The 23,845-nt window shown below is 37.9% G+C and overlaps 1 protein-coding gene across 3 annotated transcripts in view; it reads left to right on the top strand.

The window, feature by feature from the left end:
* Nucleotides 1-23,845, top strand: part of LOC106879448 (acetyl-CoA carboxylase) — a 124,700-nt gene that overhangs the window by 34,503 nt on the left and 66,352 nt on the right. For all 3 annotated transcript variants that reach the window (XM_014929017.3, XM_014929008.3, XM_014929024.3), the window contains 7 exons: nucleotides 6,962-7,085; nucleotides 11,098-11,236; nucleotides 18,511-18,620; nucleotides 19,705-19,786; nucleotides 20,759-20,857; nucleotides 22,470-22,690; nucleotides 23,608-23,817. In XM_014929017.3, coding sequence (XP_014784503.1) covers nucleotides 6,962-7,085; nucleotides 11,098-11,236; nucleotides 18,511-18,620; nucleotides 19,705-19,786; nucleotides 20,759-20,857; nucleotides 22,470-22,690; nucleotides 23,608-23,817 — 985 coding nt within the window. The remainder of the gene's footprint in view (nucleotides 1-6,961; nucleotides 7,086-11,097; nucleotides 11,237-18,510; nucleotides 18,621-19,704; nucleotides 19,787-20,758; nucleotides 20,858-22,469; nucleotides 22,691-23,607; nucleotides 23,818-23,845) is intronic.

Raw genomic sequence — 23,845 nt, 5'->3', positions numbered from 1 at the left:
AAGTACAGGGGTGGATACATTCGACTAAAAATTCTTCAAGGTGGTGCCCCAGCATGGCCGCTGTCTAATGACTCAAACAAGTAAAATATAAAGGATACAAACATTTGATTATGCCAGAAATTAATTTCCAGTGGTGTAATCAGCTTTTAAGTGAATTCTCAATTTCAATTTGCTTAGCATTTATAATGGATGTGAATGAATAAACCCTTTCCAACATAACAAAATGGTGGAAAAAAAAAAAAAAAAAAATCAATAAAAATATAAAGCATAGACATTTTGATTTCAGTTGACATCTTTTATGGTTGCTATGAAATAACTTTTGCTCTTAGAATATATTGATTCTCGTTATTTTTCCTGACTAAAGGACGTTCTTATATCTGAAAGCTTCTCTTATGTTATCTCACTTTCAGTGATTATTTTTTTTATATTATAAGGATTGCTGCAGAGATTGTAGTTTGTAATTGTATTAGGTAAATGTACATGTTATTTATATATAGGCGTGGGAATGGCTGTGTGGTTAAGAAGATTGCTTGTCAACCATATGGTTCTGGGTTCAATTGAACTGCATGGTACATTGGGCAAGTGTCTTTTACTATTGCCTCAGGTTGACCAGTCTTGTGAGCGAATTTTGTAGGTGGAAACTGAAAGAAGCCCATTGTTTATATAATGTATGTATATATATTTTCTTCTTTCACATGTTTCAGTCATGTTTCAGCCTTTAAAGTGGTGCTGGAGCACCACTTTAAAGGCTTTTAGTTGCAGAAATTGACCCCAGAAATTTTTTTTAAGCCTAATGCTTATGCTATCGGTTTCTTTTGCTGAACTGCTAAGTTACAGGGACATAAACACACCAACATCAGTTGTCAAGTGATGATGGGGGAGGATAAACAAAAACACGAAGACATACAAACACATATATATTTATATATATATATATATATATATATATATATATATATATATATATATATATACATACAACGGGCTTCTTTCATTTTCTGTCTGCCAAATCCACTCAAGTCTATAGTAAAAGACACCCAAGGTGCCATGCAGTGGGACTGAACCCTAAACCATGTGGTTGGAAAGCAAGCTTCTTACCACGCAGCCATGCCTGCACTTGTGTGAATGTGTGTTTGTGTATCACAGTCTTGTCATTGTGTGGTTGTTGTTTTGTGGACAATAAAACGACGACGATGATGATGATTTGTTCATAGAATAGTTGTTAAATTTGTAACAGACATGACTGTATGATTAAGAAGTTTGTTTCATAACCACATGGTTTTGAGTTCAGTCTTGGTGCTTGACACCTTGGAGCAAATGTCTTCTAATAAGCCCAGGTTAAGCACTGCCTTGTGAGTAAAATTGGCTGATAGAAACTGTATGACACTCTGGGCAAGTGTCTTCTACTCAATTCTCTGGCTGACCAAAACCTTGTAAGTAAATTTGGTAGAGAGACACTGAAAGAAATCTGTTGCATAGGTACAGGGTTTGATTCACTGTAGAGGCTTACCGGCCACTTTTTTCTATCTTCTGAGGGTATTTACCCAATTTTCTAAGCTGTCTCCACACCCATCCTGCATTTAAGAATTCCTTTATTTTCTGTAGAGTACTGACTGACTCACTCAGCACTCCTAAGTTTGTTCACAATGTGTATATATATATATATATATATATATATATATTGACACACACACAGACAGAGACAGAGGAAACATAGTATGATAAAATTTAATTAGCTATTGGAAAGTGTAATATCACAATAATTATTTTGCAACTTAAAACCTGCGTAGATAGTTTTTTTATATTTCATAATAACTAAATTACTTACAAGTCTGCATTAATATAAACAATCTTTAAATTAATGCAGATATTAAGCTAGCTCATCAGGTGCTAAAGGTGTTATGCAGTGGAACTGAACCCGGAATAATGTGGTTGCGAAGCAAGCTTCTTACCACACAGCCATATAAATGGTCATAATGTAAACATCATATCACCACTTCACTTAGCGAATATCAAGCGAAGTTATAAAATGTTAATATGTGTGTGTATGGGTTTGTTTTGTTGTGAAGCATCACCATCATATAAGAAGTGTTGTTTGTTTCCAATCTTCCATGGAAAACATATTTGGCCATTGGGGATATATTAACTTACACGAAAATAGGCAAAGGGCTGGTGACAGACAGGAAAGGCATCTGGCCACAGAAATGTGGCTTCTATGAATCCCATCTGCTTCATATGAGCATGATGGAAAAGTGGACATTAGAACAATAGTAATGATGATAACATTTGTGTATGCATACAAATTTTGACATTCTATGGCTTTGCTTGACATTCTCTGAGTGAAGTGGTGATATGATGTTTACATTATGACCATTTATGTGGCTGTGTGGTAAGAAGCTTGCTTCCCAACCATACTGTTCTGAGTTCAGTCCCACTGCATGACACTTTGGACAAGTGTCTTCTACTATAGTCTCTGGCTGACCAAAGCTTTGTGAGTGGATTTAGTAACCAGAAACTTAAAGGCAGCAAGCTAGCAGAAACGTTAGCACACCGGGCAAAATGCTTAGCGGTATTTCGTCTGCCATTACGTTCTGAGTTCAAATTCTGCCGAGGTCGACTTTGCCTTTCATCCTTTCGTGGTCGATAAGTTAAGTACCAGTTACACACTGGGGTCTATGTAATCTACTTAATCCCTTTGTCTGTCCTTGTTTGTCCCCTCTATGTTTAGCCCCTTGTGGGCAATAAAGAAATAAGAAACTAAAAGAAGCCTGTAATATGTGTGTCTGCCCTTGTACTAGTGTTGTCACCCCTCCCCACTTGACAACTGGTGTTGCTGTGTTTACATTCCTCTAACTTAGCGTTTTGTAAAAGAGATCGATCAATAGAATTAGTATTGAGTTGTTTTTTTTTTAAAGTGCTAAAAGTTCTTCAAGGTGGTGCGCCAGCATGGCCACAATCTAAATACAGACTGAAACAAGTAAAAGATAAAAGATTTTTACTAATGGAATCAAAAATGTTTTTCTTGAAAAACAGATTAGGATGGGCTTCCAGCTGTAAAATACTGGCTCAAATAATTCCCCATTCAATCCATAATAGTATGATAAAACAGATGTTGAATAATTAGGAGATTTACTGTTCAATAATTTTTTTTCATCTATGGTTTTAAATTTAATTGAGTTTTGGTAATCTAAAGAAATTTGAAATCCAAGACCTAGCTGTTCTCTTGTAGTTTATGATTCAGAAATGATTTAATGTTTCTAAATATAATTTTGTCTGGACATTTTAAAATATATTTGTTAGTTATTAGTAAAATTGGCTAAGGGCTATTTGGCTATTCCTTCTATTTTCCAGTGTTTTCTAAAAAAAAACAAAAAAGAAAAATTCCAGAAGCACAGACATGATTATGTGGTTAAAGGGCTTGCTTTGCAACCATGTGGTTTCAGGCTCAATCCTACCTTGAGCTAGTGTTCTCTACTATATCCCTAAGTTGACCAGTGCTTTGTGAGTGAATTTGGTAGGCAGAAACTGTGTGGAAGGCAGCAAGCTGGCAGAAACGTTGGCATACCAGGCAAATGCTTCGTGGTATTTCGTCTGCCGTTACGTTCTGAGTTCAAATTCCGCTGAGGTCAACTTTGCCTTTCGTCCTTTTGGGGTCGATAAATTAAGTACCAGTTATGCACTGGGGTTGATGTAATCAATCAGCTTAATGTCTTTGTCTGTCCTTGTTTGTCCCCTCTATGTTTAGCCCCTTGTGGGCAATAAAGGAATAAGGAACTGTGTGGAAACCTAAAGTGTATATATGTGTTTTGGCCACTGCCAATAACACATAAAAAGCACCTGCGCTGGTGACACATAAAGGGCACTGTGTTGGTGACGTATGATAACACCTGTGCCAGTGACACAAAAAGACAGCCAGTACACTCTGTAGAGTGATTGGCATTAAGAAGGGCATCCAGCCATAGAAACCAAGTCAAAACAATCGTCTGGAGCCTGGTGCTACTCTCCAGCTTACAACTCCAGTCTAACTCTTGCCAACATGGAAAATAGATGTTAAATGATGATGATGATGATGATGATGATCTGTGTGTTTGTATTTGTCCCACACTGCTGCTTGACAACTGGTATTGATTTTTTTTTCATGTACCCTTAATTTAGCAGCTTGGCAAAAGAGACCAATAGAACAAGTATCAAACTTAATAAATAGGTGCTGGGGTTATTTTGACTAAGCCCTTCAGCATGGCTGCAGTCCAATGACTGAAGCAAGTAAAAGATAAAGGATAAGTGAGTCACTTCTGCTTTTGAAGATTAAAAAAAAAAAATAACCATTGAGATTTTCTCTCACTTAATGAATAATTTTTCTTTTTTATCTTAGTACTCGAATTGTGATTATTTTCTACTTCATTTTTATATCTGGTGACATGTAACGGACTAAGAGAAAAGTTATTGAACAAATTACAAATAGTAATGAAATAGCTTCAACAACAAAAAACAAAACGAACTAAAATAAAATGAATGGCTTACTGTTTAACAAAGTTAAACAAGCAATCAAATAGTTAGTTGGATATTTAACCAATTGACTAATAATAAAGGAGTGGAATTGGATCAGTGTGTGTGTTATTAATATTGGCATAATGACTCACCCTAGATACAACAAGGCGTAGGAGTGGCTGTGTGGTAAGTAGCTTGCTTACCAACCAAATGATTCCGGGTTCAGTCCCACTGCGTGGCACCTTGGGCAAGTGTCTTCTACTATAGCCTCGGGCCGACCAAACCTTGTGAGTGGATTTGGTAGACGGAAACTGAAAGAAGCCCGCCATACATATGTATGTATATATATATATATATATATATATATATATATGTATGTGTCTGTGTCCCCCCCCCCCCCCACATCACTTGACAACCGATGCTGGTGTTTACGTCCTCATAACTTAGCAGTTCGGCAAAAGATACCGATAGAATAAGTACTAGGCTTACATAGAATAAGTCCTGGGGTTGATTTGCTCGACTAAATGCGGTGCTCCAGCATGGCCGCAGTCAAATGACTGAAACAAGTAAAAGAGTAAAAAGAGAGTAAAGAGATTATTTTTCTAAGTTGCAGTAAATTTGTTAAATTTTCAAGAAACAGTTTTTGTGTGGATTTCATTTTAATTTTTTCTGTTTTACTGGTTTCAGTCATCGAATTGTGGCCTTATTGGAGCCTTGCTATCAAGGGTTTTAATGACTTTGCTGTCTTCCACACATACAGGTCTGCTTTTTCAGGTGCCAGTGCCACTTCAAAAACGGCGCCCGTGCCGGTGCTACATAAACGCACCTGTGCCATTGGCACATGAAAAGCACCCAGCACACTCTGTTAAGTGGTCGGCATTAGGAAGGGCATCCTGCCATAGAAACCATGGGACAATAGACAGTTTGAGTCTGGACAGCTCCCTGCTAGCTAGCTCCGTGTCAACCATCCAACCCATGCCAGCATGGAAAGCAGACATTAAACGATGACGATGATGGTGATGATGATTGATCCTTGTACTATTTTGATATCAAGTAGCCAACATAGACGAAGGCACATAGTGTCGTTAAGAAGTTAACTGCATGGTTTCAAGTTGTCCCACTGCACAACACCTTAAGCAAGTTTCTTTTACTGTAGCCCCCAGTCCAACCAATGCTTTGTGAATGAATTTAATGGATGGGAGCTGCGTAGAAGTCTGTTGTGTGTGTGTGTGTGTGTGTGTGTGTGCGTGCGTGTGTGCCTGTCTACATGTTTGTGTTTGTCCTGCCACACTGCTTGACAACCCTTCTTGGTTTGTTTATGTCCAGGTAACATGATAGAATAAGTGCCAGACTTAAAATTCATAAGCAATGGGGTCGATTTGTTCAGCTAAACCCTTCAAGGTAGTGTTCCAGCATGGCTGCTATCCAAAGATTGAAACAAGTGCAAGGTAAAAAGTTAACTTTAACAACAACAACAGCTTTTACATGAGCATAAACACACATATGTGCACATGCAAACAAACATGCACGCATACATGCACACACACACACACACACACACACACACACACACACAAACATGCACATTCGCACACAAACATGTACACACACATGCACACACACACACAGAAGCATGCACTACACACACATGCACATAGTCACACACACAAACATGCTCACACTCACATACACAAACATGCACACATACACAGGCACATGCATGCACGCACGTGCACGGACACACACACACACACACACACATACACAAATGCACCCCCCCCCACCACCACCACCATGAGGATTTTGGTAGTTTTCACCTCACAAATTCAATAAGCCTCTCATAAAGTATTGGTCAACCATAGGCATACTGTAAAATGAATTTGCTCAAAAGTGTCATACAGGAGTGATTGAACTCACGACCACGTGACTGCAAAGTGAACGTCTTAACCACGTAGCCATGCCTGTTCCAGCATAAGGGTTTCTAGGATTCAGTTTTATTATTATTTATTTTCATTTTTAAAAATGATTATGACATTTTTTGTTTCAGTTTGTAGAAGTCAGTGGAGTGGTGGTAGTAGTAGTAGTAGTAGTAGTAGTAGTAGTAGTAGTAGTAGTAGTGATGGCGGGTTAAAAAAAAAAGAAAAAAAAGATAAGAATTATTTCCGCTGTTGAAAACTGAAGTTTAAAGGTTATTTTTAGTTTACCCTTTTTTTTTTCCTCTCATTCTATAGTTCATGATAATAATAATAATAATAATAACGATAACAAAAATAACAAAACCTATCATGTTTACATTAGCTTAATTTTTACTGTGATTATTTTATAATAAAGATAATAATAATAATGATGATGATGATGATGATGCTGATAATTATTATCATTAATGTTATTTTTGCTGTTTCCAGCTGTGTCGCCGCTCGTACTACATCTGCGACCATCTTGATCTCTGTCATTTATTGTTCCTTCTTTTTAGGCATACGATGTCAGGTGTTAACCTGGATCATCGAGGGAAACGTTCTACTTACCCGAAAGATTTCACAGTTGCCACACCGGAAGAATTTGTGAAGAAGTTTGGTGGTAATAAAGTTATCAACACAGTAAGTAAGGTGTTTTGTTAAAACCACTTTGTGTGTCTTTATTTTGTAGATTACTAAGTTTTATGTTTTTGCTGAAATATTTACGACATTAACTTTTTTATTGTAGAAATCATATATATCCACTCAAAACTTTGTTACCCTTAACTGTGGAAAGCAGTTTTATACATCAATAAGTCTTTTGTTGTGGAATGTTATGTTTGAAACTATTTTGTGTTGAGATAAGGTAAAGGGTAAAGACTCCTTTTGGTCATGAATGATCATGGGATTGTGCCTAGAAAATTGCCCTCCAAGGCATAAGTCCGGGTAAGATTGTTTATGGAAGACCAGCAGCTGCTGATGCATACCAGCCTCCCCCTCTCCATGCCATCAATGTTATCCAAGGGAAAGGCAAAGGCCAATACAGCTTGGCACCAATGATGTCGCAACTCATTTCTACAGCTGAGTGAACAGGCACAACAGGAAATAAAGTGTTTTGCTCAAGAACACAACACAAAGCCCAGTCCGAGAATGGAACTCACTACCTCATGATTGTGAGCCCGATGCTCTAACCACTGAGCCATATGCTTTCACTTTGTTGAGATATGTCATGTTTATTGAGGCAATGTGACTTGCAGAAAATATCAATTCTACTTCTTGGTAGGTATTTAACGTCATTACTGGAATAACCATGAAATTTAATTTCACAATGAGGGGGTTAACAATGTGGAAATTGTACTGTTTTTTGCAAGTGGTTTCGTCCAATCTGAGACCATATGTTGAAAGTGAAACAATTACATTTTAGTCAAATTGAGAACATACAAAATTTTTACTTTCACATTTTGTTACTCCACTTCTGGAACTGTGATAGTGATCATGTTGCAGAAGAGCAATGAAAATTCTTAATACTTCATAATAAACTGTACTACTGATTAAAAATAAATTAAAAGCGAGTATAACAGTTTCTGTGTGTTTTTGAAAGACTAAAATGACGTTTCTACAATGTGATTATGGAAATTTGGAGGTGTACTTGTCAAACAAATGATTTGATCTGAGACTGTATGTTGAAACTAAAACAATTGCAGCGTGAAAGACATATTTTTTAGCCATTCAAAATACATGAAGACTGTTAACTTCACTTAAACATTTATTATTTGGTGTCAAAATTTTTGAAGCCCCAACTTCAGCCTAGTTGCTGATACAATTCCATTTCGCTAAAATCATAATTCAGACACTGAGTTGTATTTTCATTTTCTCTTTCATGATCAAACTCCTGGGATTACGAGCAACTTTACAATGATTGACAAATTACTCCTTAAGCCTTTTGTTTTATTTCTGGTGAAATACGCAATCTTTGTTTCAATTAATTCTGAAAATGATTAAAAAAAAATGTATTAAAATAAATTTAGCATTATTAAGCTAGTATTTGGAGCGTAAATTAGCATAATATTATGATGAAAAGTTTGAAGATCATTTTAAAACAGGGAGTTTGTCTCATAGAACCAGTTGTGGTTTCAGATAACCTTTTTGAAAATAAGTTCCATTTCTGCATGTCACAGCTGAATGTTAAGGAAGTTGAATTCTGCTCCAACAAGTATCCAATTTTGTTCTAATTAGTTAATTTATGTAAGCTTGTGAGGAAATTGTTATCCACTTGCAGCCTAAGCCCATCACTTCAAACCTGCACTGTCTTCAGGAGCAAAGTTTGTGGAAATGTCTTCTATTGTAGTTGTGCCAATCTTGTCTCTTTCAACAGTAAAAGAACACAATCACTGCATATATCACATAAACATTATCGCATCTTCAACCCTTAAATGTGAGCAACCATACCTAGAGGTCTTTGCAATTGCTTCAGTGCTGGCTCTCATTATTACTGAAGATCTCATTCTTGTGAGTGAACACCCTCAACATAACAAAGACTGTATCTTGGGGAACTTGTCTTTCTTTTTAGAGCACTAATTGATATTTTCCCAACAATTGCTAATCCTCTACAAATCTCAGGTGAGACTACAATGCAAACTGTTCACACATCTGAGACAATGCAGCTGCTTCATAGAAACTTCCTTGACTGCATCCAAAGAAAAGTTACTTGGGCCAGTCAATTGATCTGCATCAAGATAAAAAGACTCCAACTCCTGGTTCACAGATGTACCATCTTTTCTCTCTGCCTTTTCTACTGATACTACAGTGGCCTTTGCATCTCAGAGCTTGCTGGTCTTGTGCCATCTTCACTCAGGCACTTCTGATTCACATGTCTTGCTTTTTCCTCCCATCACTCACCAAGGCTCAGTTCTAGCTACGAGTAAGCCCAGTCCTTTCTTCTCAGAATATTGGCTTGCTGGTACTCCCTTTCTTCATATGTATTTTCTTGATTCATAGACTTGCAACAAATGAAGCTGAACATTAATGCCATTAATCACATGGATCTCAGAGATCCTGTGAAAGTCACAAGCTTACTCACTTCCAACATATCTAATTAAAAAAAAAAATCAGATAAAGTAATTCAAGATTACTTAATTAAAATATAAAATATAACCAATAATTTGATGTAGTATATTGCCACTTAAGTGTGGCTGACCCCTAGGGGTGGATGTTACTGTTGCTTTTAGCCCCAGGAGGACATCTCCTCCAGCTGGCTTATCGACACACGACTGTGTCCTGTTTGCCAAGGGTAGTTATCCCTCTCACCAACATCTGCAGCACGAACGGATCCGGATTTCAGGGTTATTTCCCTTCGTCGGCGTCCGATAGCCGCTGACCTTGGTGAGAGAGACAAAAACCTGGCAATCTTATATCTTCTTTTCAAGTGAAATTCTTCACTGATATCGAAAAGGTGAAAACAAGCAATGTTAATTCTCTAAATGAAGTATTAACAGTAACTGCACGATAAAGTGTAGTATATTGCCACTTAAGTGTGGCTGACCCCTAGGGGTGGATGTTACTGTTGCTTTTAGCCCCAGGAGGACATCTCCTCCAGCTGGCTTATCGACACACGACTGTGTCCTGTTTGCCAAGGGTAGTTATCCCTCTCACCAACATCTGCAGCACGAACGGATCCGGATTTCAGGGTTATTTCCCTTCGTCGGCGTCCGATAGCCGCTGACCTTGGTGAGAGAGACAAAAATCTGGCAATCTTATATCTTCTTTTCAAGTGAAATTCTTCACTGATATCGAAAAGGTGAAAACAAGCAATGTTAATTCTCTAAATGAAGTATTAACAGTAACTGCACGATAAAGTGTAGTATATTGCCACTTAAGTGTGGCTGACCCCTACGGGTGGATGTTACTGTTGCTTTTAGCCCCAGGAGGACATCTCCTCCAGCTGGCTTATCGACACACGACTGTGTCCTGTTTGCCAAGGGTAGTTATCCCTCTCACCAACATCTGCAGCACGAACGGATCCGGATTTCAGGGTTATTTCCCTTCGTCGGCGTCCGATAGCCGCTGACCTTGGTGAGAGAGACAAAAACCTGGCAATCTTATATCTTCTTTTCAAGTGAAATTCTTCACTATATCAGTGAAGAATTTCACTTGAAAAGAAGATATAAGATTGCCAGGTTTTTGTCTCTCTCACCAAGGTCAGCAGCTATCGGACGCCGACGAAGGGAAATAACCCTGAAATCCGGATCCGTTCGTGCTGCAGATGTTGGTGAGAGGGATAACTACCCTTGGCAAACAGGACACAGTCGTGTGTCGATAAGCCAGCTGGAGGAGATGTCCTCCTGGGGCTAAAAGCAACAGTAACATCCACCCCTAGGGGTCAGCCACACTTAAGTGGCAATATACTACACTTTATCGTGCAGTTACTGTTAATACTTCATTTAGAGAATTAACATTGCAATAATTTGATATTAAATTATTAACCCTAGGCTCATCTCTATTTACAAACTTGTAATTAAGTTGCCATTTTTGTTCTTCTAATAATGAAATTTAAGATGCTAGTCCTAAAAGTATTTAAGTCAAATGAATATTAATGTAACTTAGATGCTTTTGGCATTAAGATATATGTACTCAGTTGTAAATATTTGTTTTTCAGGTTCTGATAGCAAACAATGGTATTGCAGCTGTTAAATGCATACGTTCTGTACGGCGATGGGCATATGAGATGTTCCGCAATGAAAGAGCCATTCGATTTGTTGTCATGGTTACCCCAGAGGATTTGAAAGCAAATGCTGGTAAATGTTTGTTTATTTTTGAATTTTAGCTAAAACTTTGCTTAGTCATAGATTTTTAGATTCCATCCTCACTAAAATGTAAAATTTGTAGCAATATCTCATCACACTGATAAAAAAAACTTTGTATGAATATATAGTGATATGAAGAAAGACTACTTATGATTTTCTCACCGCTTGCTCTTGGCACCTCCTATCTACCTCATATCTCTAAGGTCCACCCTAACACCTCATTATCACTATTGTTTTTTATTTCATTTTCCAGCTCTACCCAGTCACTCTCTGACCAGCCATAACAATCAACTTCCTAAAAAATATATTACTGCTCTAATGTTTTAGAGTGTGCTTTTTTTGGAATATATGAACTACTGACACACACACACGCACACATATATATATATTATATATATGTGTATATGTATTTTCTGCGGGACAACCTGTTGAAAGCCACCGACCAGATTTGTGGGTGGTGTAAGGTCCCCTCCCAACCCAGAGTAACGTGGTGGTGGAACAAGGAGGTAGACAGGGCTATTAGACAAAAGAAACAAGCTTGGAAGGACTGGAAGAACGGTGGTAGCAGGGAATTGTACCAATGTGCCAGAAGGGAGGCTAGGCGACAGGTTTATTTAGCCAGAGGGGAAGCAGATAAGGAAAGATTTGCCAATGTTCTGCGCCGTGAGGACCAAAGACTCGAGGTATTTCGGGTTGCAAGACAGTGTAGGAGAGAGAATAGTGATGTTGTAGGAGAGAAATGTGTTCGCATGGATGATGGTACGCTTGCATTAAATGAGGATGCAAAGAAAGAGGTCTGGAGATGCCACTACGATAGATTGCTTAATAAAGAGAATGAATGGGAGAAAGAGAGCCTGCCTTATGTCGACCCAATAGAGGGACCAGCTATCCGAGTTGATAGTACCAGGGTAGATAAAGCAATTAAGAGTATGAAGACCGGGAAAGCCCCCGGCCCATCAGGAATCACTGCAGAGATGCTCAAAATATCTGGCAGTGTTGGCTATAGCCTAGTCACCCGTATTACGAACCAGGTGATACACGAAGGAGTCATACCCTATGACTGGTGTAGCAGCATCATAGTCAACTGCTACAAAGGTAAAGGGGACGCTTTAGATACAAATAATTACAGAGGCATCAAGCTGTTAGATCAGGTTATGAAAGTTACAGAGAGGGTCATAGCCCAACTAATTAGGGAGCGAATCAATTTAGATGAGATGCAGTTTGGGTTCGTGCCAGGTAAAAGCACTACTGATGCCTTATTTCTAGTGAGACAGTTGCAAGAGAAATACCTAGCCAAGGATAAACCTCTGTACCTGGCTTTCGTTGACATGGAGAAAGCCTTTGACAGGGTCCCCCGATCCCTTATCTGGTGGTCAATGAGGAAACTTGGGATAGAAGAATGGCTAGTGAGAGCTGTGCGAGCCATGTACAGAGATGCGGCCAGTAAGGTGAGGGTTGGAAATGAGTACAGCAATGAATTCCGGGTAGAGGTAGGGGTCCACCAAGGTTCCGTCCTCAGCCCCCTATTATTTACCATAGTCCTCCAGGCAATCACAGAGGAGTTCAAGACAGGTTGCCCCTGGGAGCTCCTCTATGCTGATGACCTTGCCCTAATTGCGGAGTCACTATCAGAACTAGAGGAGAAGTTTCAGGTGTGGAAGCAAGGTCTAGAACTGAAGGGCCTTAGAGTCAACCTAGCTAAAACCAAAATCCTAATAAGTAGGAAGGTAGATAAAACACAAACCCCTTCAGGTAGATGGCCCTGCTCAGTATGTAGAAAAGGAGTAGGTAGTAACTCTATAAGATGTACCCGGTGCAAGCTATGGACACATAAGAGGTGCAGCAACATCAAAGGCAGGTTAACTAGCAAGTTAGTTTTTGTTTGTGGCAGATGTTCAGGTGCAATAAAGACTGCAAACAAACAGGAAACAACTTCTATCTCATTCCAGGGTGAAAAACTAGAGGTAGTCGATAGCTTCCGCTATCTGGGCGACCAAGTTAGTAGTGGGGGTGGGTGCGCTGAAAGTGTAGCTGCTAGAATAAGAATACCCTGGGCAAAGTTTAGAGAGCTCTTACCCCTGCTGGCGACAAAGGGACTCTCACTCAGAGTAAAAGGCAGACTGTATGACGCATGCGTACGAACAACCATGCTACATGGCAGTGAAACATGGGCTGTAACTGCTGAGGACATACGTAAGCTCGCAAGGAATGAAGCCAGTATGCTCCGTTGGATGTGTAATGTCAATGTGAATACCCGTCAGAGTGTAAGTATCTTGAGAGAAAAGCTGAACATTAGAAGCATCAGTTGTGGCGTGCAAGAGAGACGATTGCGCTGGTATGGACATGTGGTGAGAATGGAGGAGGATAGCTGCGTGAAAAAGTGCCACACCCTAACAGTTGAGGGAACCCGTGGAAGAGGTAGGCCCAGGAAGACCTGGGCTGAGGTGGTGAGGCAAGACCTTCGTACATTGGGCCTCACCGAGGCGATGACTACGGACCGAGACCTTTGGAAATGGGCTGTGCGTGAGAAGACCCGGCAAGCCAAGTAAGATCGTTGCCAGTGCCCCTGGACTGGTTCTTGTGCGGGTGGCACATGAGATGCACCATTTTGAGCGTGGCCGTTGCCAGTACCGCCTGACTGGCTCCTGTAGGATTTTCGAGCGAGATCGTTGCCAGTGCCCCTGGACTGGCTTGTGCGGGTGGCACATAAAAGACACCATTTCGAGCGTGGCCGTTTTCGTGCGGGTGACACGTAAAAGCACCCACTACACTCTCTGAGTGGTTGGCGTTAGGAAGGGCATCCAGCTGTAGAAACTCTGCCAAATCAGACTGGAGCCTGGTGTTGCCATCCGGTTTCACCAGTCCTCAGTCAAATCGTCCAACCCATGCTAGCATGGAAAGCGGACGTTAAACGATGATGATGATATATATATATATATATGTATATATATATATATATATATATATATATGTATATATAATTCGATTAGAGGTCGTCTTAACCTCATGAAGGGATGGTTCAATACCTAGTATTTTGGGAGAATTAATTTCCTTGAAATAATAGGTATCTATATAAAAACATAGTTTATATTCATGTAAAAGAAGAAAAAGAAACTAGAGATTGGGAAGTTAATAATTGCTTATTATTAACAGCAAATCAATCGTCACTTACAGCTGTTTCAAATAATGCTCAAGAAACATGAAATTTACATTAATGTGATATGAGCCCAATATTATCAGAGGTAAAAAGATGTACATTTGGATGTTATGTGTGTGCTTATGAATTCATTTTAGCAGACTGAATGTTATGGTTTATGATTTGTATTGTTATATGCAGTCTGCTAAAATGAAATCATAAGCACACGTATAACATCCATAATTCATAAGCACACATGTAAAATCCCCAAAAATGAGGAGTAGATAGACAGCCGACAACTGATGAAGGGTCGTTCTTTATGTTACTTGTCCTGTTTTCCATTTGTTTCTCTCGTTTGCGTATTCAACTCATTTGTTTTCGTATTTGATGTTGTTTGTTGTTGGTGATGTCCTGTACTCATATATGTATATGTATATATTTATATTATTATTTGATTGAACGACACTCATCCATTTCCAAGTAAGTTTATCTTATATATAAATACATATATATATATATATATATATATATATATATATATATATATATATATATATATATATTCACACATATGCACATATATAACAAATGTATATAGTGTTATATCTCAGGATGGTCATTTTTTTTTTTTGTCAAATAAGCACATCCATTATATATTCGTTCTTCATTTCACTGAAGTGAAGAACAAATATATGAAATGGTATCAAAAAGTTCCCTGACTAGTTCTGTAGTAAGCCCACAGATGGCAGCACACGGTTGCATGAGCAGTGAGAGCTGGCAGTGACCTCCATGAGGCAGTGTACCAAGTGACATCGCTGTGTTTACTTGGCAAATTGTGAAATTTGTGTTTCTGTTATCATGTGTATGCTGCAGTCTGTGATTTTGTTGTAGACAGGAAATTAGAACAAAGAGCCGATGTGAAATTTTGCGTTAAACTTGGGAAGTCTAGTGCAGAGACATTGAGCATGCTTCGGCAAGCTTATGACATTGAGGCAATGGGTTATACACAATGTTTTGAGTGGTGTGGGCACTTCAAAAATGGAAGAACATCCCTGGAAGATGATGAGCTATCTGGAAGACCTGCCACAAGTGTCAACCCTGGAAATGTAGCATTGTGCATCATGAATTCATTCCCCAGGGCCACACCATTAATCGAGAGTTCTACTGCAATGTTTTGAAGTGTTTGAGCGAGGACATAGAGTGAAAGCGACTGAATCTGTGGAGCGCGAAGAATTGGATTCTTCTCTAAGCTCTCCTCACTCGTAAGTTTCTCACCAAAAACAACATATCTCATTCGCACCCGCCCCATTCACCAGAATGAGGACCTGTAGACTTCCATCTCTTCCCCAAGATGAAAATGCAGCTCAGAGTGAATCACAGAAGGTTCTTGACTTGGTAAATAGGTTATTTTTTATTAAACATAACTAGTCTGGGAGCCTTTTAATACTAACTCATATATATATATATATATATATATATATATATATATATAATATGGAATAATTACTATGAAGCATTGTGTAGAATATGTTGTATAAAGGATAGTGGGTAAGGCCAGAACAATGCGAGGTGATTGCAAGGCAAATCGCAAGAAAACAAATATATGAATTAATTTGGACTTACTCTGAAGTCATTATTTCAGGGTTATGACCCTATTTTCAAGAAATTAACGAATGTTGTTGCACATTGGCAACATTCATTAATTCCTTGAAATTGAGGTCATAACCCTGAAATATTGAATGCAAGGTAAGTCTACATTAATTCATATATTTGTTTTCTTGTGATTTGTCTTGCATTTGCTTTGCATTGTTCTGGCCTTACATACGATCCTTTATATATATATATATATATATATATATATATATATCATCATCATCATCATCGTTTAACGTCCGCTTTCCATGCTAGCATGGGTTGGACGATTTGTCTGAGGACTGGTGAAACCGGATGGCAACACCAGGCTCCAATCTAATTTGGCAGAGTTTCTACAGCTGGATGCCCTTCCTAACGCCAACCACTCAGAGTGTAGTAGGTGCTTTTACGTGTCACCCGCACGAAGGCCAGTCAGGCGGTACTGGCAACGGCCACGCTCGAAATGGTGTCTTTTATGTGCCACCCGCACAAGAGCCAGTCCAGGGGCACTGGCAACGATCTCGCTCGAAAATCCTACGAAGGCCAGTCAGGCGGTACTGGCAACGACCACGCTCAAAATGGTGCATCTTATGTGCCACCCACACAAGAGCCAGTCCAGGTGCACTGGCAACAATCTTACTTGGCTTGCCGGGTCTTCTCACGCACAGCACATTTCCAAAGGTCTCGGTCAGTAGTCATCGCCTCGGTGAGGCCCAATGTTCGAAGGTCTTGCCTCACCACCTCAGCCCAGGTCTTCCTGGGCCTACCTCTTCCACGGGTTCCCTCAACTGTTAGGGTGTGGCACTTTTTCACGCAGCTATCTTCATCCATTCTCACCACATGTCCATACCAGCGCAATCGTCTCTCTTGCACACCACAACTGATGCTTCTAACGTTCAGCTTTTCTCTCAAGATACTTACACTCTGACGGGTATGCACACTGACATTACACATCCAACGGAGCATACTGGCTTCATTCCTTGCGAGCTTACGCATGTCCTCAGCAGTTACAGCCCATGTTTCACTGCCATGTAACATGGCATGTTCGTACACATGCGTCATACAGTTTGCCTTTTACTCTGAGTGAGAGTCCCTTTGTCGCCAGCAGAGGTAAGAGCTCTCTAAACTTTGCCCAGGCTATTCTTATTCTAGCAGCTACACTTTCAGCGCACCCACCTCCACTACTAACTTGGTCACCCAGATAGCGGAAGCTATCGACTACCTCTAGTTTTTCATCCTGGAATGAGATAGGAGTTGTTTCCTGTTTGTTTACAGTGTTTATTGCACCTGAACATCTGCCACATACAAAAACTAACTTCCTAGTTAACCTGCCTTTGATATTGCTGCACCTCTTATGTGTCCATAGCTTGCACCGGGTACATCTTATAGAGTTACTACCTACTCCTTTTCTACATACTGAGCAGGGCCATCTGCCTGAAGGGGTTTGTGTTTTATCTACCTTCTTACTTATTAGGATTTTGGTTTTAGTTAGGTTGACTCTAAGGCCTTTCGATTCTAGTCCCTGCTTCCACACCTGAAACTTCTCCTCTAGTTCTGATAGTGACTCTGCAATTAGTGCAAGGTCATCAGCATAGAGGAGCTCCCAGGGGCAACCTGTCTTGAACTACTCTGTGATCGCCTGGAGGACTATGATACGCACACACACACACACACACACACACACACACACACACACACACACACACTCTCACAAAGGTGCAGGTGTGGCTGTGTGGTTAAGAAGTTTAATCCCCAACCACATGGTTATGAGTTCAGTCCCACTGTGTGGTACCTTGGGCAAATGACTTTTGCTATATTCCTAAGCTTACCAAAGCCTTGTGAGTGGATTTGGTAGATGGAAACTGAAAGAATCCTGTCATACATGTATGTGCATGTTTGTGTGTGTGTATGCACATCTCTGTATGTGTGCATATGCACGTCTCTGTGTATGTGCACATGCACCTGACTGTAGAAAATAATCTACCTCATCAAATTTGTCTGACCCATGCAAGCATAGAAAATTGGGAAAAAAAAATGATGACAGAAAGTCATTAGGAATAACTTGTGCACTGTGTTGTAACCTGTGTTGCATTATGAGTGTAATGTCTGTCACTGTAATATTACCTGAAGACAGAACAGCAATATTTTATATATATATATGATTAAATATGTATGTGTATGTGAGCAATGTAACTACATGTATGTCGTTGGCAATTTCCATCTTTGGACTTTTCCCTTTCTCCTTTCCGATGATAAGCTATGTTCGAAACATCAAACTCTCTCCTTTCATTGAACGTCAAGCTAATACATTTCTTGTGCATGTCCTCACATTCGCTTTTGTTGTTTTTTATTCATTTACTTGAATTGTTTGTTTATTTGAATTTGCTATATATTTATATATTTAGACTTGTCACTTGAAAATTTTTAAGCTGAGGAGAAATAAAAAGTTGTGATGCTCATGATACTGTTAACAAATTTAGTTTGTTATGTATTTTAGAATACATACGTATGGGTGACCAGTACGTTCCAGTTCAAGGAGGATCAAATCATAATAATTATGCCAATGTAGAACTTATTTTGGACATTGCTAAACGGACACAGGTGCAAGTAAGTAGTAAATTATTTGGATATGTGTTTGGTTTGGATCTTTGATCAGGTGTATTGGTTTGGCTAATGCATTTTGAGAGTGTTTTATGGTGCTGGGGGATTGAATATCAGTATGTCCAATACCATCCTCTGTTATATGGGCAGTGTGGTACAGTGAGTAGGAGAGAACCACTGCAGTTTTTAGTTCTCTCCTGAACCGGAGAGAAATAAGGCTTGCAGTGGATCTCTCCTGCTCAAAGTGGATATGTGTATTTATGGGTTGACCAAAGCCTTGTGAGTAGATTTAGTAGATGGAAACTGAAAGAAGTCCTTTGTTTGTTTGTTTGTTTGTGTGTGTGTGTGTGTGAGAGATGTTGTAGATGAGTGTCAATATCATACAAGTAGTGTAAAGTGTAATTGATTTGGTGGGAAGTTTGCTTCCTGACCACATGGTTCTGGGTTCAGTCCCTGTGTGTAGCACCTTGGGCAAATATCTTCTATAGCTTTGAGCTGACCAAAGCCTTGTGAATGGATTTGGTAGATGGAAACTAGAAGAATCCCATTGTATATGTGTATATATGTATCTCTGTGTGTGCCTTTGTGTCTGTTTGTCTTCTACCACTGCCTGACAACCAATGCTGGTGTGCTTACGTTTCAGTAACTTAGCAGTTCGGCAAAAAAGAGACCAATAGAATATGTACCAGGCTTTAAAATAAATAACAAGTACTGGGGTTGATTCATTTGGCTAAATATTTTTCAAGGTGGTGCCCCAGTATGGCTGCAGTCATTAGTAAAGGATATCTGGAAATGGGGAAATATTATAGTGCTTAGAAACAGATGAGGCTTGGTGACAGGAAGAGCATCTGGTTGTAGAAAATTTTTTCTTCAATAAACTGTCCAACCTGCACAAGTATGGAAAAGTGGGTGTTAAAACAATGACATTGATTATGATGATGATTATTGTGTATGTGTGAGTGAGTGGTTATTTTTTTAGAGAGAAATGATAGTTTTTTTAAAAAAATACTTGTAATTTTTCTTATTGTTGTAATGAGTAATTTTTTTTTATTATATTGTAATTTCTTACCTCTTTATTGTTAATTTTCAGGCAGTTTGGGCTGGTTGGGGCCATGCTTCAGAAAATCCTCGACTTCCAGAGCTACTTCATAAACACGGAATAACATTCATTGGTAAATATCTCTGAGATTTTCGATAGAATCATTAAAGAAATTTAATCACTGTTAGCTATATTGCCTCATTTATATAGAGAAAGATATTCTCTTTCTCTCTCTTGCACTCTCACACTTTTGCTCTCTTCCATACTCTCTATTGCTCTCTTCGACATTCTCTTTCTCCCCCCTCTTTTGCTCTGACTTGGTAACCATATATCTCCTCTTCAGCGAGACATTTGTTTCTGTCCCTCTGTCACACTCTTGGCACAAGGCCACCTTCTCCAGTACCACCACCACTACAAAGGATCTTTACTTGCAAGTTACTTGGTAACCTCACCAGTGCTAATACTATGTATAAAGCATCCAGTCCACACTGTAAAGTGATTGGCATTAGGAAGGGTACCCAGCCGTAAAAACTAATCTGAAACTGACTTCACCGATGCTGGTACCATGTAAAAAGCACTCAGTCCACTTAAGGCTATAGTAGAAGACACTTGTCCTTAGTGGAACTGTACCTGAAAATATGTGATTGGGAAGCAAATTTCCTAACCACACAACTTTGTCTGCTCCTGTTATATAAAATGATATACTGCTGTTTGATACTTCTATTTTAAATCTCAAAATTATTTATAATGATTCTCTTCAGCATGGGTAATTTGGTGTGAATGACATATATTTGGTACTTCACAGTTGTGGTTTTAATCTTAATGATCTTGATGAAATAAAAAATACAAGAAAAAGTTACTGAAGTCATTCTGAATTGACTTCAATATCTTTTAAAATAGGCCTTATGTGTTAATAAAGAAAGTTATTTTTTGATTGGATTATTTCTCAAAAGTTAGGTAATGTGCTAGTGACTGTAATTAATTTTATGCATGAAGAAAGTAATTAAAGTATACCAGTGATTTTTATTTCGTATTAATTTCGCAAGATATTCAAATGGTTATTTTATATTCTTTTGGATGCTAAACAATAAATTGTTTATTACAGGACCACCAGAAGGGGCCATGTGGGCCCTTGGAGATAAGATAGCATCAACCATTGTGGCACAGACTGCTGGTGTTCCCACTCTCCCTTGGAGTGGAACAGGTAAATTTATTTAATTGCATTTCTTAATTTTTCATTGCAAATGAAATAGATTTTTATAGATTTAAGAAGAAAATAAACTTAATATTTTCTCATACTAGAACAGCGAGCTGGCAGAATTGTTAGCATGCCAGGCAAAATGCTTATCAGCATTTCATCCATCTTTATCTTCTAAGCACAAATTTTGCTGAGGTTGACTTCACATTTCATCCTTCTGGGGTTGATAAAATAAGTACCAGTTGAGCACTGTGGTCAATGTAATTGACTTGTTTCCTCCCTCAAAATTTCTGACCTTGTGCCAAAATTCGAAACCAATATTTTCTCATACTAGTTCCTTATTTAAGACTATAATGAAGTTAGTGCTGATTAAGAAACTATCTGGATATGGCCTATAGGAAGTTCCTAACTAAACGCTAATATAACTTAATGAAATAAGATTAACATGAATATCAGTAATTGATGACGTGAATCTAAGTATTAGCAAGCATAGTTTTTGTGATGTAGCTTTGATTTTTCAGTTGTATGTACTGTTTTGGGGAGAATGAATGTCAGACTTCCATGTTTTCTGTTACAAATAAATTTGAGGCTTCTAATAGAATTAAATGAACCAAAATGATTGATATGGCTACTGCTGCGAATCTCAGCTTTGCAAGCATTTAACTTGTTAGATATATATCAAATTTTGTAGCATACTAGTCAAATTTTCCTGATCCAAATTTACTGCTAAAAAAAGTAGGTTGACTTACATGCCAAGACAACTTTGGAGGACCAAAAATTTCATGTGAAATGCAGCAGAATTTAGAAAGATAGTGATGATGTTTGAATGTTTATACTACATGTTTACAGTATTTACTATGTCAGTTTTATGCCAGAAAATATAATAATAGTAAAGAACTTAATTGTATACAGTGCTCAGGTGCAGTACAATTCATCTGAAAAAGTAACCAAAACTTCATGATTAGTACTATGTACTATTCATGCAGTTTTGGTTACTTTTATGCACAGGAAGTGGACATTGAATAAGTCTTTTTTGCACAAGAAGTGAACATTGAATAAGTCTTAAAAAAAAAACAGAGTTGGAGTCATTAGGTGTACAGCTGGTTAATTTTTGGTATAATTTTTTATAGCATGAAATGTTTCTACCTTCATTGGAAAAGATTGTAACAGAAAAATGCATTGGAGACTGGGCACTTTATGTTTTATAAATAACTTGAGTGTTCAGATTACTCTGTCAAATGTAATGCACATTTATTTATATTGTTTTGAATTAACCATGCATTACCTCATAGCTTTGAGATTTCAATGAGGTGACTGTTTGTTTTTAGTATGTTAATGTAGGGTAGGTATGAGAGGTAGTTTGAATATAAAACAGGTAGAATATTTGGGCCAGATATAACCAGTTTAAATGCTAAAGAGTTAAATCTTTTACAAAAGTTTTATTTTATTTATTTTTTTTTTAATTATAATTAGTTATAAACACAATGTTCAGAAACATTTGTTAGAATATACAATTTTTGTTAATTTTTTTTTTTTTTGCTGCATTGATTGCTAAATAATGGTGAAAGTATGTATATTAAATTTTAAAATTAAAAACCAAAAACTGTTCTTTTTATAGGTTTAAGTCTAAAGAAGAGTGATATAGAACTAAATAAGGGCCAAACACAAATGGTACCTAAAGACCTATATAATAAAGGATGCATTCAGAATGTGGATGAGGCCTTACAAGTGGCTTACAAGATTGGTTTTCCTGTCATGATCAAGGCATCAGAAGGTGGGGGTGGACGTGGTATCAGAAAAGCAAATAATGCTGATGATTTTCTAAATTTATTCAGACAGGTTAGTATAATTATTTGTTTAAAAAAAAAGGGAAAAAAACTTTTGGTGGCATGATTTTTACATCAAAATTTTCATGTTAGAAATAGGTAGGAATGTTTACATTGGAACAAACATGAGGTGGTGATGGTGGTAGTGGTGGTGATCACGAATGCTCTGTAGCAGCACCTGAAGGGACACAACTTGAGTACAGTCATTTAGCTCTTCAACAGCAATTTACACACGAGTATAAACCAACCATTCAACCATAAATAGGAGTGCAATCTGGCCCCTCATGAGGGCTTAACACATTGGCTATATTAACTATTTAACTCTCTTACCATGACAATCAGATATATCCACTCAAAATTTCATTATCTTTAACTGTGAAAAGCAGTTTTATATACTTGTTTATCTTTTGCATTGAAATGACATGTTTGAAATTTTTTTCCTTGAGATATGTCAAAAATTTATTGAGGCAACATGACTTTTAGAAAATACCAATTCCATTTTTTGGTAGATATTTAATATTATCATTAGAATAACTATGAAATTTAATTTTGTAGTGAAAGGGTTAACATTTACAGTTCCTCAACATTATAACTATATAATCTAATTAATAGTTAAAAAAAAAGGTCATAAAATTTTGGATTTGTTGAAAATATTTCATATGAGATGTATTCACCTTTATAAAATCTGTTAGACAGTATTCCTAATTAAAAGAGTTTAATTCCAAATAGGACTGAATGAGTACGTAAATCTAGAAAACATTCTTATTAGATGTATTATTTTTCCATGTATTGTAAAAAGTTTTTTCTCACTCTTAAGTAGGATTAAAATAAACTGCAACAATGATATAAGCTGCCATTTTAAATGTAATTTTTATCCAAATATATCACAAATATAACGAGATTGAATAAAAAAAAATTTTTTATTTTTAGGTACAAAGTGAAGTGCCTGGCTCACCAATATTTGTCATGAAACTTGCAATGGCTGCTCGTCATCTTGAGGTTCAGATATTAGCTGACAACTATGGCAATGCAATCTCTCTGTTTGGCAGAGACTGTTCAATTCAAAGGCGTCATCAAAAAATCATTGAAGAAGCACCTGTTGTTGTTGCAAAGCCAGAAACATTTGAAGAAATGGAAAAGGCAGGTGTAATTTTTCCTTCACAAAATA

Source organism: Octopus bimaculoides, chromosome 2 (genome assembly GCF_046866305.1).
Source record: "Octopus bimaculoides isolate indiv1 chromosome 2, ASM4686630v1, whole genome shotgun sequence".
NCBI classification, from domain to species: Eukaryota; Metazoa; Mollusca; class Cephalopoda; order Octopoda; family Octopodidae; genus Octopus; species Octopus bimaculoides.
The sequence above is the reverse complement of the archived record's forward strand: the minus strand, read 5'-3'. Positions and strand labels throughout refer to the sequence as shown.